This window comes from Phaeodactylum tricornutum, chromosome 17, assembly GCF_000150955.2.
Source record: "Phaeodactylum tricornutum CCAP 1055/1 chromosome 17, whole genome shotgun sequence".
In the NCBI taxonomy this organism is placed as follows: domain Eukaryota; phylum Bacillariophyta; class Bacillariophyceae; order Surirellales; family Neidiaceae; genus Phaeodactylum; species Phaeodactylum tricornutum.
The window spans coordinates 149,172-164,375 of NC_011685.1; the positions used below are offsets into that span (position 1 = coordinate 149,172).

Genomic DNA, 15,204 nt, shown 5'->3' on the forward strand with positions numbered 1-15,204 from the left:
AAATGAAAGCAGATAACCACCTAAATATCACATATTTTGACAATGAGTGCTCTACTAGAAAGCTTTTTACAGTCAGTGCAGCATTTAGATTTGTAAATTTGCCACCCACCGTAAAAAATCGGTGTATCTACTCACGGTCAAGCGCTGGTCACTTCACGCAACGCATCTATGGAAAATGAAAAAAGCTCCGGGTCCATGCTGTCGGCGTCAATCGAATACGACTATTATTGCACTCCTTGCAGTCATCCCTTTGTGCAGCATCAACGTATTCAGCAATTTGTGGCAGTCCATTTTCGCCGCTACGGAAAATTCCAGCAAAGGGGATGGAGAAGCCTTTCACATGCTTCACTGGACACAAAATCGGACCAATCGGGAGGAGTTGCATAGAGTTTCGTTGGCTACGCTGCCTACGACCGCGACTGCCGATGCTATCGGGAGTATCTCCCGCCTTGGCAGCACCAGCGAGTCTGTCGAAAACTCCGACGGAACTTTCAACCAAATTGTGGAGCTCCCTATCGACGAAACGTTCTCGGCCTGCATCCTGTTTATGGACGACAATCCCCGTCTAGTGGAGTGGTTGGTCTATCATTTCTTTGCCTTGAACTTGCGCGAAGTTGTCGTGGCCGTCGATTGACGAAGCAAATCGAGTCCTTGGCCATCTCTGAAGCGCTGGACGCCGTACATGAATATCACCGTCTGAAACGACAACGACTACCATTTTGCATCCGACGAACAGATTGCTCTCAATGGCACGTTAGTCCAAAAAAGAAATGTGCACCTTTCTAGGCAGAAGCTCTTTCATGGAGAATTTATAAAGTACCTGCAAGGACGAAAGAGGACATGGACCGCATTCCATGACATCGACGAGTATATTTCTGTTGACGAACGAGTCGTTTCCAATGCCAAAGAGCGTAGCTCCACGCCAGGAAGCGTAATGCGTACGAATCCCATTCCCGACGGCTGGAACGAAAGCTGTGCTCCAGTACCAAGGTGTCGATTTTCAGCTGTGGAAAGCCACCCAGAAGAGGTGAGCGTGGGGGTCCCTTCTATAATCGGTGCAAACCAGCTCGAAACGCTTCGCTGGATGTATCGTTCACAGAAAGGTCGTGACGGTCTACCCAAGTCGATAATTGATATTTCCCAGGTCCCCTTGCACAAAGGTACTAATTTGGCATTCATAGAGTTGTCAAAGGAATTTGTCCCAGGCAGAACTTTGAGCGCAGCTTTTTGGTGATAAATCACTACCTGGGTGACTGGAACGTGTAGTACGTGTTGTTGTTGTTGTTGTTTTCGATGAGAGTCCTTGACATAAGGGTTACTGCTTTTTCGAAATTTGTGCCCACGCTGTTCCTTTCTGACCACTTCTTAGTCGTATTGCTTTTCCATTGCAGTTCCTTTCGAGATGATAGCCGAAAGGGAGGCGAGAAAAGTAGGCAAGTGTGGGAATTCCGAACCAACGAGACCGAGGGTGGCTCGGCTGATCAGATCCGACCATGGATTGGCGGCTTTGTTGCTGCCATGGGCGAAGAACGTGCTTTCCTTTTGTTGAAGGACGCCGGGTTGCCACAGAACTTCAAAGTTTTCAACAAAAATGAATGGAGAGTCAAAAAGTCTGCTGTTCACTCTTATTTGAAAAATGGGCTTGATCCACAGCTCATAGATTTTCTAGATCAGCACGCTGGTTAGTTTATTGCCTAGTGGGATGTTGCCTGGTTCTAGCATGCTACACCGTAAATATTGGGTGAGGAGTTCCCCAGGGAAGGGATAAGTCAAGTGTTGGAGGGGGTTCTTGGCTGTAATTGTCCAAAAGCGTGATCATTGTTTGCACAAGACATCCTCTAGCACTAATTAGAGCTAATAACAAGGTGGCTCCAATTGACTCTCGCGGTTACTGTGCACCGAAGCTTGCGAAATGTCGTCGCTGCCAGATCGACAGATATGTGAACCTCCCTCTCTAGACTCCACACCGGATGTACAGCCAGACTTTCACTGGAGCGCCTTGGTAACCCTTTTTCCATAATCACATAGGGCTGGGATGACATCCCGTGGGAATCTCTTGCGGCACTCGTTTGCACGCACTACACTCTATTATATGGCTCAACGTATAAATGTAAGCAACCCACGCGCCGTCCTAGCCCAAAAATGCTCCCTATTGTTTTCCGATGACCGCCTGGCTGTGGGGACGGGAACGGTGTGTGTCGAGTAAATAGGGGAAGAGTCCCTTAGGATCGAAAGCGTGAGACGTCGCGTGTGGCGGGCAGGATTCATGTGTAGAAATCGCCCGAGACACCAAAAATATAGGTATTTTCTCGTCGGGTCGCAACGCGAGACGATCCAGCCCCACAGAATATACCGTACAACCGGAGACAACGGGTGGGGAGGAACGTAGGACTGCGGCCAGTGCTCTTTGGAGAGGAAACGACTAGAGCATCCACAGTGAACAAGGGTTTCACTATCGATAACCGCACGCATTGCGACGGTAAGAGTCTGCCGTTTAGTGGCACCATGAATTCGCTGTTTCATCGATTGAATGATCGCCGCAAATCCCGCAGAAAGTCCAAGGAAGACGAGCCGCAGTCATCGTCTACTGCGGCACTGTCCTCGAAAGACTTGCAGAGTACGGAATTGGAACCCACAGCGAGACAAACCCGTCGGGAAACAGCGCGACGGCGGTCTACCAAAGTGTCGGAATCGTCGAGACGCAGTATGAACGGCAATGCGGGCTCTCCGGTTGGTACATCAACCGTAAGTGTCAATGATCGCAGTCCCCGAACGAGGAATACAGACCCCCCAAGCCCCCGTCGATCCAAACGGACTCTGCAAGGGGTACAAGAGGAGCAGCAAAAATCCATCAATGCGTTGCTGGGAAACGGAACTAGAAGACACCGTACCTCGTTACCTTCAACGCCCGAAACACAACGCTCGACTCCTGGTTCCGTAGCCGACCGAACACGATTGACTCCAGCGGAAGCCACCGTGAAACGACTACGAGCGCGACAAAGCAGACCACATACCGGCAGTGCCAGTACTAGTGCCGTTCCCGAAAAGAAATCTGTCAAAGACAAGGAGCCGCCGCACGATCAGCGTTCGGAAAACCTGGAAACCGAATCCGTCGTTGCGGATCAGTGCAATGAAGTGTCTCGACAAGCGGCAGCTTTGGACCAGGAAGGAAACTCTTTTTTTGAAAAGGGCGAATATGATCAAGCATTTTTGCGGTACGAAAAGGCACTGACTTTGAAGCGTTCGATCATGGAAGATTTCAAACCCCGCCTTGCCGCCACAAAGGCTGCAACTTCCGCACAACACGAAGCCTCCCTCGTCGCCTCTGTCGCTACGTCTATCAACAACATGACATACTTGAAACAACGCGCCGGTCAAGCGTCCGCGGAGGAATCGCTGGCATCTTATCTAAGAGCGCTTCAGATGAAGCGCGAAATTCTTGGACCCGATCATCTGTCGGTGGGGAAGACGCTCAATAATATTGGTTCCGTCTTTTATCTGAAACGCGAATTTGAGCCTGCGCTCAAAGCTTACCAGGATGCCCATGTTATTTTAGCGAAGCAACTCGGAGCCTCTCATTTGGATGTGGGGACAATCATTTCTAATATTGGCGACGTGTATGCGGCTATGGGGGAGCGTTCGCTTGCACTGGAAAACTACCATAAGGCTCTGGACATCCGATGGACGACTCTGGGGAAACAAGACCCCAAAGTCGTTCGCCTAATGCAACAAGTAGCCTCTCTGGAAACAGGCTCACAACCGCAGAAACCGGTGGGGGATTTATCGGATAGTGAAGACGAAGAGTTTGCCAGAGAAGATAGAGCCCGACACGAGGTCATTCAGAAAGAGGTCAAAACGTTGAAGAAAGAACTAGCAGAGGATATGAAATTTTTTGATTTGATGGAGCGACAAATGGCAATTGATATGGTGAAGGATAAAACGAGGATCTTTCGAGAAATGCATGATCTTGACAAGCAAGGAAAGGAAGTTGGTAAGAATAGTGAAACAAAATCCTCTACGGACTTGGAAGACAGCTTCTCGAGCGTTCCAGGCGCTGCATCGCCTAATCCAATGCCAACCATACCACACTCTCCGGTCATTGCTGCAGTGAATGCGCAAATGGAACGTAGGACGCCGATGAAGTCGTCACCGCGGCTAGAAACTCCGAAATCCACGAAATCGTTGAGTGCGCAAGAACGGAATGAGGCGCTTAGCAGCGTACGCACGAGACTAGCCAAGCTACGAAACGATCGTGCCGCAGCCGGGAAAGACCAAAAAGAATACGAACGAAAGTCGTACCTGGCCTCTCTGCAACAAAAGAAGAATGAGGCGACGCCACGACGGCATTACATGGACGCTACCGCATCTTCTGCTGCAAAGTCCTCGTACAGTTTGTCTCCGATACCCATCGCAGCCTCGCCAATTGCGCATTCAGTGCCGGGTCAAACAAAGATCGATTGGAAAGAGAGCATAAGCGCTCGACGAAAACTCTCTTTGACGCCAGAAGTGGCTCCTATCGATGTGGAGGTCAATCGAGCCTGAGAGAGCCTTCTGCAACACCAGCAGCGACGACTTCCTATTGACGCATCAAAATGAACTTTTTTATCGTTGGAGACACACTAGAACTTTCACTTGGGGAATACGCAACAATTTTGTGTTTGGGTGGGAAGGGAACGTGTTCCATTGCATTGAATGCTACTGAATCGTGCTTAGCTTTAAATTATAACCGCGCATGGTCAGTACTCCGATAGTGGCATAAAAGTCTCTCCTCGACTCGTTAGACGCGCCGGCGTTTAGCTACAGGCTGACCGTCAAATTGATCATGACCGCCTTTTCGTTTCGATGACGCAAATCCGAGCAGTCTCCAAAAGTGTGACAACCAGCCATCTCTTTTCGCTTCGTCTATTGTCTCGAGGGAGTCCACCTTCAGCACTTGTTCGAGGCTCATAATTCGTTCTTTCGCAAATCGAAGACGTAGTGCTCCCAAGATGAGCTTGCCATGGTCCAGGATAGTGGCAGCAGGGTCCAATGCCGTGTCACTGACTTCTGGACGGAAGACGGCGGCAACCAGAAAGGACGTATCGTTTAGCCAAATTATCTCAAAATTCACCCGTCGATCCTGTGTATCGATCAAACCCGACAGACAACGAATGATGTCACGAGTAGATACTGAGGGGTCTATATCAGACACGCGGAATGTCGATTCCACAAGCATTCCTCGACTCAGAGGGTCAGAAACTGGATCTTCCAAGTCCATGGTATACATACTCATTTGAAAGAGCTTGTTTCTACCATAAAGCAGTCGTGTATTCTCTGTGCCTTCGTTATCGATTGTCAAATGCGTCATATTCCCGACGCCATCTAGTGCTACTGTTTCGTCTTGCAATGTGCTTTTTATCTGCTCACAAAGCCCAATGTAGATTGCACCCGTCATGTACGCATCATAGGCGGCTTCATGTTCCTGATCATCGGTAGCGTCCCCTCTACCAGCGTCCGCGACAACTTCAATCCTGTCCTCTAATCCGTTGTTCTGTCGCACCACTTTCTCAAACAGAGCAGCCAGTGCCGAATTCTCATTGCTCCATGTACTGCATTCAGTAGTGACAGCCTTGGTGTCGTAAATAATTGGAAAGTAACGACTTATCAATCCCTTGCACTCCTTCAACGTATCAGGAAGGGTTTCGTGATGAAAATGGGTCAACAAGAAGCAAATATCCATGAATCCATTGTGTACCACTAATGGAATGTTCCGGCGACGACTGGATTTCGAACCCAAAGACAATGTGTCTTCCGCAAAGGGCACCAATGGTGAGGTAAAATCAACGGCGTCGACCGACGGTGCCAAGACCGCTGACGTCAAATCAAGATGTTCTCCACGGCACACGCGCGAAATAGCCTCGAAGACACGCCACATGCCAATTTTGTTCACTACCACCTTTTCCCAATCTTCCCGCCGGAGTCGTTGCTTCCTCGTTTGGGATTCCTCCTCAGTTAAGCGTAACACGCGAATTTGGTTGTTGCCGGCACTTTCCAACACCAAATCGGGATATTCCGCTTCAATGCTTTCGTAGAGAGCACGACGCAAGAATGAGTTGCACGATGGCAGCAGGAATGCGGCTCCTTCCGGTGCTAGTTCTATGGGTGGACCTTCAACTTCGTTCAAAGCGGCATCTAGCCATTCACGCAAACTTGCCATGGCACGAGCTGAATAGTAATCGCAGAAAAGGAGAAGGATTCGTAGGTCAGATTGTCAATGTAGCAGAAACCAAGTAGGGAAATGACATTCATAAAGAGCATTACCAGCCACATGCTCATAGGTCGTACCGTGAAAATCAATGTCTTCCGATCGACGCAACTCGACACGTCTTCGAGTGCTATCCTGCAGATTCGCATGTCGTTCCTTATCTTCGGCTGCTCGTTCCCGAATCAGTTCCTTCTCGACGTAGGCATGTACCGTTTCGTAGGCCTTATCGTTGGTTTGGTACGTCACGCCCTGTTGAGTCCACAGATCCAGACTCATGTTGTGTTGCTGCAAAAAGGCGACGGCCCCGGGGTTGAGCACAACTTCCCGTGTCTCACCGGACCATCCGTCCTGCGCGGGGAAGACGTAAAAGTTGTACCTCCGGGCCTGCCATTCGTGTACCTCCCCCGGTTCACTCGTGGCGTGGAAGAGCACGACCCCGAGTTGAATGATGCTGTACCGTTCCGGCACGTACTTGAGCGTCGACGCGTACAGGGCCGACGGCGGTTGCTCCTTGGCCGGACGGGGCGTGCCCGGCACCGTGATACCCGTCATTTCTTCGTCAATGGCGATAAAGGCTGCCGTCGGCAAATGCTGCAACAAATCATTCGTTTGCTTGCGAATAGAAGAGAGAAATGGGGCGTCAGTGGATTGTGGAAAACGGGGTGGGGTAGAAAGATTAATGAACAAGCTCACAGTCAGTGCCGCCGATCCATTTGTCCTCACCTCGATGAAATTTTCTTTCGTGACGTTCACCATGATTGCCGAAATCAGCTATTACAGGCTCTACAACGGTCGTGTCAATATATATATATGTATGTTTGTGTATACAATAGGTTCGAAAGAACGGGACCACCGACTCGAAGATTGGCAGCCGAGAATGAGTGAGACGTTGGGGCGTACAGAAAATGTGGGTTGGCTCATAGATTAGAGCGGCGGGCGGGGGGCAGCATGCGGTCGAACACAGTACCTCTGCGGATCGGATCGCCGGACGAACAGTACATATGTCATTACTAACTGTGAGATACTGTATTTCTCGAACACACACACAAAGATACAGGAAGCATTTGTAGCCAATAGAAACGAAATCTCTTGACTGTGTGAGACACCATTTCGATTCCACTGCGACGTGAGAGGTTCGGCCGCATGCTCTCCACTACAAGTATACTAACATCACTGCAACCCTAATGCAATTGATCTTTTCCACGATCGTTACGATTTTCGTAGTGGGTTCTTTCTCACCACGACAGATTTACCGACTTCCTACATCGGTCCACCATGGTACGGTTGCAACCTTTGCATTAAAGTGCCAGCCAGCTAACGCTTGACACACAGTCCTCGCTCTCCCACACCTACGCTACCTAGCGATACCTATTTTATTCACAGCAAACCCCGGTCCGCGAGTCGAATGACATCTCCGTCGGACCCGGGTTGGTTCGGACGGAGCCTGCGGACCTTCCACGAGCGCCACGAACGTCTCCAACGCTTCGTACACGAAGGCATGCGGGTACCTTTACCTCGCTGGGGTCGCTTCCTTATGGGATGTGTCTATTTCACTATCCCCGTAGTAGGTGGGATGTCCGTCATGAACTGGTCAATTGGCAAGGCCCACGCTTCAATCGGCGAATCCGGCGAACGATTGCCGCAAAAATACGCGCATCGGCAAGGGCTAGTAGGAGATGCCATTGTCACGTCAGACGGGGAAACGAAAAAGGTTGGAGCCGGAGGTTGGGGTGGGGGTGTACACTTGGCTGTGAGTGATGAAGAAACGCAACGGCGGAATCGGCAAGCCCTCAATCATTTCTTTGCCTCACAGAAGAAGCAACAACGACGCCAAAAACAACATCCCGAGGACGAAGGCGACGCCTCGTCGGAAGTGGAGGCGTCGTCCACTCCCTCCACTGCCCTGTAACGGAAACGTATGCAGTAGAAGTAGAAGGTTAATTAGCTGCACAAGTACTCTTTAGAAAACACGTCTATCGGTTGTACTTTCGCACGTGCATCCTGCTCTACGGGCCGTAACTGATAGTGAGCGCTAGCCGCAGTCAATACACTCTATAAAAGTTACATCACCGACATGGGTTACGTACGAGTAGAGCTACACTTAATACTTGTTTGTGCGTGTAAAAGTGCGAGTGCGATTGGTTCTCTTCTAACTTGCATCCGTTAGTATGGGCCGAAACCGGTTTGCTGTATATTTAGATGCCATCGGGGAAGTAATACCCACTCTTGGCAACATATTCCGGAATGACAAAGGCAGCCGACAGCTGATCAATGACGTTGACACCAGAGGCGTTGGCTTGGAAAAGGAGTCCAAGTAGGCCAACCATGGCAAGACGGGCGTGCTTCACTTCCTGCAGCTGCTTCTCTTCGTATTCTTCTGGGGAGTAGTTGAGTCCGAGAGGGTTCCAGCGGCCGTCTCCTTGTCCCCAACGCTGAGAGTCACCGGGCTGGTAGTTGTTGCCTTGCTGGAAGATAATGTTGATGCGGCGGAATTCCAAGGCCGCCATAAAGGCAAAGATCTGGAAAATCGAGGCGCTGGGGGCGGCTCCGAGGGCTTCCAAGGGGTTGGTGTTGGAAAAGGCGTCGGCGCCGGTCCAGGCGTTGCCTTCAAAGGTTCCGAAACCGGGGGCGATGAATCCCACGACGGCGATCATGCAGATACGTCCATGCATGAGTTCGGCCTCGCGGTACCAGGTGAGACCGTCGATGCTCACTTCATTGTTGAAGATTCCGTTGAAGTACGGAGCAGCCACGGTGTCGGCCTTGGTAGAAAGGAAGCAGGGATCAAAGCCCACGTCACCCACCAGGGATCCGTCCAAAAGTGCCGGGGCTCCTTCATACGGAATGGCAATGGAAGGAATGGTACCACCACCCTGAAACGCATGTCAGAAAAAGAATCACAAGCGCAAAAACATGATCGTGAGTGTCTAGTTGCAAAGGGTAGGGGCCACGGATTGCCAGACTGGATTGTCTCAACGTACCGAAGCGGTGACTCGCTTGGCGGGAGCGGTAGCCTTCTTTGCGGGGGCTTTCGCAGCAGGGGCCTTCTTCACCACGGCTTTGACGGCCTTCTTGACGGGAGCGGGGGCCTTCTTGACAGCCTTGACTGCGGCTTTCTTCACCGGTGCCGCCTTCTTGACCACAGCCTTCTTGACGGGAGCGGCCTTTTTCTCCACAACCTTTTTGGCTTCCGCCGCGGGGTCCTTCTTCATGAAAGGATTGACAAAGGCTTTCTTGGGTGCCGCTACCTTTTTAGTTGCGGCAGCAGCCTTGGAAACCGCGGCCTTGGCGGGCTTGACGGCCTTGGTAGCCGCCGGCTTGGCTGCCGCTTTTTTGGGAGCGGGCTTCTTACCGACGGCGAACGTCATACTGGGAGCCGTAAAGGCACTGGCGGTAGCCGCAAGGGTAGTCAAGACAGCAATCTTCATGGTATAGTATGAGAGATAGATTAATTGTCAATACAACAGCAACAACAGTGAAAAAGACTACGACAACCAAGAGCCACAGCAACAACACAGGAAATATGGTGCGTTACAGATGTTGCTTTGCGTACTCGTCCGCCTACTAGCAGGTCTACTGAGCGGTCCGTACGCACACACCCGCGCGGTTTCGGCGGGTTGTTGGGCTGAGATTTCCTCCCGCGTACCCGTACGAGCGCAGGTATCCATTCCATTCTCAGAAAACATCCACCGGAAGATCGTTCAAGTTGAATTTGGTGGATCGCGGTATAGGGACCGTATCTTTCCCTGCTTGTTTGTGTGTCTGACACTTCACAGCCAACGAGCTCGATGGAAATGCGATACGGTTCTCTTTCCATCTGGAGAACCAAAATCGTTGATTGGATGACATATTCCGTGTTACTATCGTACCAGGAACAATATCATTTTGCTGTATGTCTGTCTGTCTGTCTGTCTGTGTTGGCTTGTCAGAACACGTGGCTGTGCAAACATTATTTCATTCGTGGAATGGGGTGCGCGGAGGTTTGGCAGACTGCAGACTGTGACAAAATGAACGTCGGGATTGCAAATGCGTCAATGACAAAGCCTCTTCTCGAGCCCGGCATGAAGGAGAAAAAGGAAACCCGATAGTCCTGCCCGCTCAAACCAGGCAATGGCGAAGCTGGACTTATCCGAACGCAATGATATGTCGTCGCAACAGCGACCTACAAGACTGAGTGAGCGTTTTCCCAATTGTTCATAATGGAAAATTTGTCTAGCTAGGATTGGAAAACATCCCATTGAATATTCGACAATTCCGACGACCCTGGACAGCAATCCTTATAAGAGATTTCAAAGACTAGTATTGGACGGCTTGCCAAACGAGTGCTGGCCTACTGTACCCGAATTGCTGGGTGTTTCCGCTGTTTCTGATTTTGCTTCGGTCGATCAGTATGTTGCGTTACAAGCGTCGCAATTAGTCAGCTATACGAGCATCTTACTGTTAGAGCCTGTGGACAACATCCGTCCTTCCTCAGGCGTACTCTATTTGCCTGTTAGGGATTAAAATCCAAGCATTAGGGATGCTCACAGTCAGAGCACTTTCGGCCGGCCTGGTCCGTCGATCTACCTCTCTAGTAGATAGAGACGAGAACAGACTGTCGTGTTTCCGGTCAAGACCCGTTCTTATCGAAAATTGGCCTTCTCGGTTGATCGTGGTGTCGATTCGCCGCTACACCCCATTCCGAGTCAGGCTCCGCCAATAAGACCGCAAGGCATCTTTACAAACAGCTTCATTTGAACATACGCCGGCACACGAGAACCGCAGTCTCAATGATAGAAATGTCAAGACTTATTATTAGTAGGGCTTTTCACGAACGACGTGAGAGCAGTGTCAAGATTGACTACCGGACTTGTCAGACTTATTGAAAAATAAAACGAGTCTTGCTATGCCTTCATCGGGGCTTTTCAACAATTCCAAGACCCCCTACCTCCAGGGGCCGGAAAACGTAGGAGGGTCGCACATAATTCCGAACTTGTGCCTAATCTACATTACTTTGGTACGGTGTGACCCACTACAAATAAGAGGTGCATTTCTTTTTGTTGCCGAACAAAAAAACACTGGACGGTTGACAGTCTAATCGTAGCAAAGATTGTCTATTTGCGCTAACTGTAAATTCCCCCTGTTCTGCCTATCCTGAATTCAAAGGTTTAAGGAAGCGGACGTCCAGTAACATTTTACAAGGTTGTAGTTCCATTATCAGACACGCTGGGCTGGACCCATCGCTATTGGTTCATATGGCCAATATACCTGCGGAAAAAGAATTTCTTGTGGGCTTTCAGCCCGTCTCGCCGCAAAGGAAAAAGGGAGTTCGATTTCTCGAAAAGCGACTGATGCAACGATTCGGTATAGGTCCTGACCGGGCTCGAGACGTCATGCGGGAAGCGCGAGGCAAACTGCGCACAGACCACAGCAAGGCCTATTCTAAACGGTTGGAGGAAGAGTGCGTGATAGTGATTCTGCGGCCCAATGAATCAACCAGATTGTTGGACGATTCGTTCGCCAACTTATCGATCACAGAAGCCTGCTTGAAAATGGAAAGTTCTTTGACCACTGAGCAGTCCAAAAAAACGCCTCCAAAACCTTTCGAAGCAACTTTGTCAGATTTTTTTGTCACCCAGTATGGCCCACTCAAGACCAAAGCGGATGCCGACGACGCCACGCAGCAGTCAAGGCAGTCCGTCCGCAGTCCCAAGACGACTCAAGCTTCGGCTCCAGAGCTGCGAGGTAAATCTCGGGAGGGGTCTGTTCGTGCCGGTAAACAGAGACTTCACGATTTCGGAAAAACCTGGTCGCCGAGCTCACGGGTTGAAGCGCGTCCCAGCGTAGAAGCAAGAAGAACGAAAGTGACAGGAGCGCAAGCGTACAAATCAACAGCAGCGCCAGTTTTTTCAGACCAACGTGATACAGTCGATCAGTTCCCTTCATGTCGATCTCCGAAGCACGAACCAGCTTTGTCAGTGGCCGCCAATCCTTCAAAATCGTATGTCAACTCGTCTCGTTTGCAGAAGGCCAAATCGTATCGAACTTTTCTCAAACCAATGGAAAGAGGGCAAGACTCATCCAATTCAACATTGTCAACTACTAGTGCCGGTGGTGATTCTTCTCCGATAAAGAAAAAATCCTTCAACAGGGCTCGCCCGTGCCGTCGAGGTGAAGGCGCTCTGGTTGCGTTGAGAAAAACCTTGTCCGTGACCGACTTGTTTCGATCCTTTCGCAAGCCGAAGGGAAGCATGCAGTCTACTGTAATGGATGCTAGTGATGACGATGACTCTCTATATATCGACTAAAAGGTAATGACATTAAGGCACCACCTCAATTTATAGCACCAATTTTGGAATAAAGCTTAGCGACCTACGTTGGCCTTTCTCTCTAAACTCTGTCCAAGCTTTGCTCACAGTCAGTATCGTACTCTTCGTAAGTTGTTTCGGTCAGTTCTTCGGTTGGTTCAATTCCTTCCACTTCATCTTCCTCTTTGCCGTACCGGTACAGGTTCTCGTAAAACAACCCGTTCTCCAGTACGTCAATACGGACGATCTGACCACGGTAGACGACGGCACGAGCTTTCACCGTCTCTTCATACTCGTCCGTTTCGTATGTAACGGTGTACTCAAAACCACCCTTTTTCTGTCGCTCCAACGATCTGAGATGAACCTGACCGCGTCGTTCAAGAAAATGTGGTACAGAAGCACATATACGATTATAATCAATCGTATCTTCGCCCGTTTCAATAGTAATCTCGTTCTTGCTGAACAACGCATCAAGTCGTTCTTGCCAGTCGTCCTGAACAAGCCTGTCATCCGCGAACAAGGCAACGTAGTCACGAAAGGACTTCAGGAGCGGAAAGATGGAGTAGTGCGTTCCTTGCCTCGTCAGCCGGACTATCTTGCCATCCTTCGCTTGCGCCAGGGATCGAAAGGTGAAATCAACTATAGCGTTAAAGGCTTGAATAGTGTACGAAATGAGCCCGGGTGCTACGCGTGCCATTTCAATGATCTTCATGGTCAAACCAGATCTGAAGTGAGCTGCGAACTCCTCACGGAGTTCACGATAGTCCAAAGTTTCGTCAGTAGAATCGTTGTCGGACTCGTTGGTGCTGCTTTGGCTACCCGGTACTCGAGCCGCGAGCAAGGGATCAAACGTCATTTCGAGCAAGCCTTGAAATTCCGTCGGAATCTTGCGTTTACCTTGATACAGGCCAAAGAACTTCTTCAAATTTTCCATGGCATGCATGGTACTGGTAAACTCTTCCGGAACGGGTTTCTTGGCTACTTTGCTATACATCGTATCCTTCTTTTTCAAGGGCTCGACCCGGACTATCCGTCCTTGCTCCACGATTGCCAAAGACTGGGAAGTAAAGGCGTGACCTTGGCCCCGGCATTTGACGGTATAGGAAAGTCCCTTCTCGTGGGCGCGGTATCCGGTCAATTCCAACTGCGCTCCTCGCTCTAGCAACATGATACACGACTCGTGCATGAGATCGCGAGAGACCAAGCCCTGCTTGCTGAGCGATACTGCCGATGTGTCGTAGATCGCATCAAAGCGGCGTGTGAAGTCCTTGGGAACTGTATTTGTTCGATCGCCGGCGCTGAAAAGTTGAAAATAGGCTTCAAGGTTCTCAATCAACGGCTGTATTTCGTAATTTGTCCTTTGCCGCTCGATCCGACAAATCATACCGTCTTGCACGTAGGCTGTATTGAGAAACGTAACATCGGTATCGGCGTTTACCGCACGGACTAGAAAGGTAATGGTCCGCGGTGAATTCAAAACTTCCACGTTGAGCAATTCCCAACGAAAGCCTTGTTGAAATTGACATTCTAATTCCGTAGCAAACTCCTCATACCGCCATTCTTGAACACCTTGCGGTGATGGATGTCGCAACGAAGACGTCCTAGCGGTAAAGGTTTCCGTGTCGAAGATTTTCCCTAGTGTTTCGCGGAAACTGAAAGGGGCGCGGTTCTTGTGCGAACCATCGTAGAGTTTGGAGAGGACTTGGATGTTCTGTATGGCTTGGTGTAGCCCCCTTAGTTGACGGCGAATCTCGGTCTTGTATAGTTTGCTGTATTTGGTGACGTGATCTCCGCTGAGGATGACACACGATCCGCCGGGCACTACCGAAGTGGGAGAAGGTCCGTTCGGCAAGGACCAGGAACCGTGCGTGCTCGGTGAAGACTCTGTTTTGGGAAGAGGAGTGGACGTCGACGACGGCGGCGGTGATTTCCACCACGGAGGAGAGATGGGCGTATTTTTTGGCCGGGGCGTGGACAACAACGACATGTTGGTGCAGGAAGCGATAGGTATGGTGGGGGCTGTTTGCAGGTCAAGAGGTACTTTTACCCTTCTTGTAGTACAACAGACGTGAACAGAGAGTCGACAGACCAGACGTTCCCAACAAGAGCTTAGCTAGAATGGTAGAAGGAAAGTTTTGTTTCTCGACTCGAAGCACTCTTTTGTTCTTTCAACGTTATTGAATAGGGATGGTAACGTAGAATCTGTGCGAAAGAATATTCTGTATCAGGCAGCAGCAGACACCCGACGAAGTGAAAAGGGGCTTGTACACACTAGAAAATAATGAGAGGACTGGCCGGCGGTAGACAACTACTATAAATGTCGTCAAGTCTCCGTATTTTTTTGGCAAACAAAAGTCCTTTCTAGCAATCGAGGTTCACTATTTTCCGTTGGTCGGGTTTCAAAACTGTATGTGACTCCCGCATATTTCATAGCAATATAAATAGAATTGACGTCACTAGACATAAAATCCTTAAGAACTGCGCCAAAAACGTTCTCAACTTCCTTAAATACGTGTACCCGGGAAGCGAAAAAAACGACCTGTTCCAGGTATTGCAGTTAAATGACTATGAAAATTTAAAATGTTGATGCATTGATGTAATGTAACAGGTTTAACCGTAAATTGTCAGAATTGGTGGGATACATATTCTTGGCACCCGGAAATACAATGATGC

The 15,204-nt window shown here is 49.8% G+C and overlaps 8 protein-coding genes across 8 annotated transcripts; 5 read left to right on the top strand and 3 right to left on the bottom strand.

Moving 5' to 3' along the window:
• Nucleotides 1-175: 175 nt before the first annotated feature.
• Nucleotides 176-634, top strand: PHATRDRAFT_48335 (predicted protein; the record flags this gene model as incomplete). The annotated part of the gene is made up of 1 exon (XM_002182745.1): nucleotides 176-634. One exon carries the CDS (start codon nucleotides 176-178, stop codon nucleotides 632-634), a length of 459 nt encoding a protein of 152 aa, XP_002182781.1.
• Nucleotides 635-776: 142 nt separating this feature from the next.
• PHATRDRAFT_48336 (predicted protein) lies at nucleotides 777-1,686 on the top strand (the record flags this gene model as incomplete). The annotated part of the gene is made up of 3 exons (XM_002182746.1): nucleotides 777-1,122; nucleotides 1,182-1,265; nucleotides 1,392-1,686. The coding sequence occupies exons 1-3, from the start codon at nucleotides 935-937 to the stop codon at nucleotides 1,684-1,686; spliced, it is 567 nt and encodes a 188-aa protein (XP_002182782.1). The 5' UTR covers nucleotides 777-934.
• Nucleotides 1,687-2,381: 695 nt separating this feature from the next.
• PHATRDRAFT_48337 (predicted protein) lies at nucleotides 2,382-4,542 on the top strand (the record flags this gene model as incomplete). Its single annotated transcript, XM_002182747.1, has 1 exon — nucleotides 2,382-4,542. Exon 1 carries the CDS (start codon nucleotides 2,506-2,508, stop codon nucleotides 4,540-4,542), a length of 2,037 nt encoding a protein of 678 aa, XP_002182783.1. The 5' UTR covers nucleotides 2,382-2,505.
• A 136-nt stretch (nucleotides 4,543-4,678) lies between these two features.
• PHATRDRAFT_48338 (predicted protein) lies at nucleotides 4,679-7,097 on the bottom strand. The gene is made up of 3 exons (XM_002182872.1): nucleotides 6,968-7,097; nucleotides 6,325-6,856; nucleotides 4,679-6,204 (listed from the first exon to the last, which is right to left on the bottom strand). Exons 1-3 carry the CDS (start codon nucleotides 6,998-7,000, stop codon nucleotides 4,778-4,780), a joined length of 1,992 nt encoding a protein of 663 aa, XP_002182908.1. The 5' UTR covers nucleotides 7,001-7,097; the 3' UTR covers nucleotides 4,679-4,777.
• Nucleotides 7,098-7,649: 552 nt separating this feature from the next.
• On the top strand, nucleotides 7,650-8,153 carry PHATRDRAFT_38769 (predicted protein; the record flags this gene model as incomplete). The annotated part of the gene is made up of 1 exon (XM_002182748.1): nucleotides 7,650-8,153. The coding sequence occupies one exon, from the start codon at nucleotides 7,650-7,652 to the stop codon at nucleotides 8,151-8,153; it is 504 nt and encodes a 167-aa protein (XP_002182784.1).
• A 349-nt stretch (nucleotides 8,154-8,502) lies between these two features.
• On the bottom strand, nucleotides 8,503-9,099 carry PHATRDRAFT_6062 (predicted protein; the record flags this gene model as incomplete). Its single annotated transcript, XM_002182873.1, has 1 exon — nucleotides 8,503-9,099. A coding segment is annotated over one exon (597 nt), but the record flags the coding sequence as incomplete, so codon positions are not given.
• A 1,327-nt stretch (nucleotides 9,100-10,426) lies between these two features.
• Nucleotides 10,427-12,582, top strand: PHATRDRAFT_48340 (predicted protein). Its single transcript, XM_002182749.1, has 2 exons — nucleotides 10,427-11,240; nucleotides 11,317-12,582. Exons 1-2 carry the CDS (start codon nucleotides 11,130-11,132, stop codon nucleotides 12,529-12,531), a joined length of 1,326 nt encoding a protein of 441 aa, XP_002182785.1. The 5' UTR covers nucleotides 10,427-11,129; the 3' UTR covers nucleotides 12,532-12,582.
• A 31-nt stretch (nucleotides 12,583-12,613) lies between these two features.
• Nucleotides 12,614-14,518, bottom strand: PHATRDRAFT_38772 (predicted protein; the record flags this gene model as incomplete). Its single annotated transcript, XM_002182874.1, has 1 exon — nucleotides 12,614-14,518. One exon carries the CDS (start codon nucleotides 14,516-14,518, stop codon nucleotides 12,614-12,616), a length of 1,905 nt encoding a protein of 634 aa, XP_002182910.1.
• Nucleotides 14,519-15,204: the final 686 nt, after the last annotated feature.

Coding starts and splice junctions, on each gene's coding strand:
- PHATRDRAFT_48338 (XM_002182872.1), bottom strand. CDS start 7,000: ATGGTGAACGTCACGAAAGAAAATTTCATCGAG. Junction 6,857..6,967: donor CGAAAGAAAATTTCATCGAG/GTGAGGACAAAT, acceptor TCTATTCGCAAG/CAAACGAATGATTTGTTGCA. Junction 6,205..6,324: donor GGAAGACATTGATTTTCACG/GTACGACCTATG, acceptor ATTACTATTCAG/CTCGTGCCATGGCAAGTTTG.
- PHATRDRAFT_48340 (XM_002182749.1), top strand. CDS start 11,130: ATGCCTTCATCGGGGCTTTTCAACAATTCCAAGACCCCCTACCTCCAG. Junction 11,241..11,316: donor GCCTAATCTACATTACTTTG/GTACGGTGTGAC, acceptor GACGGTTGACAG/TCTAATCGTAGCAAAGATTG.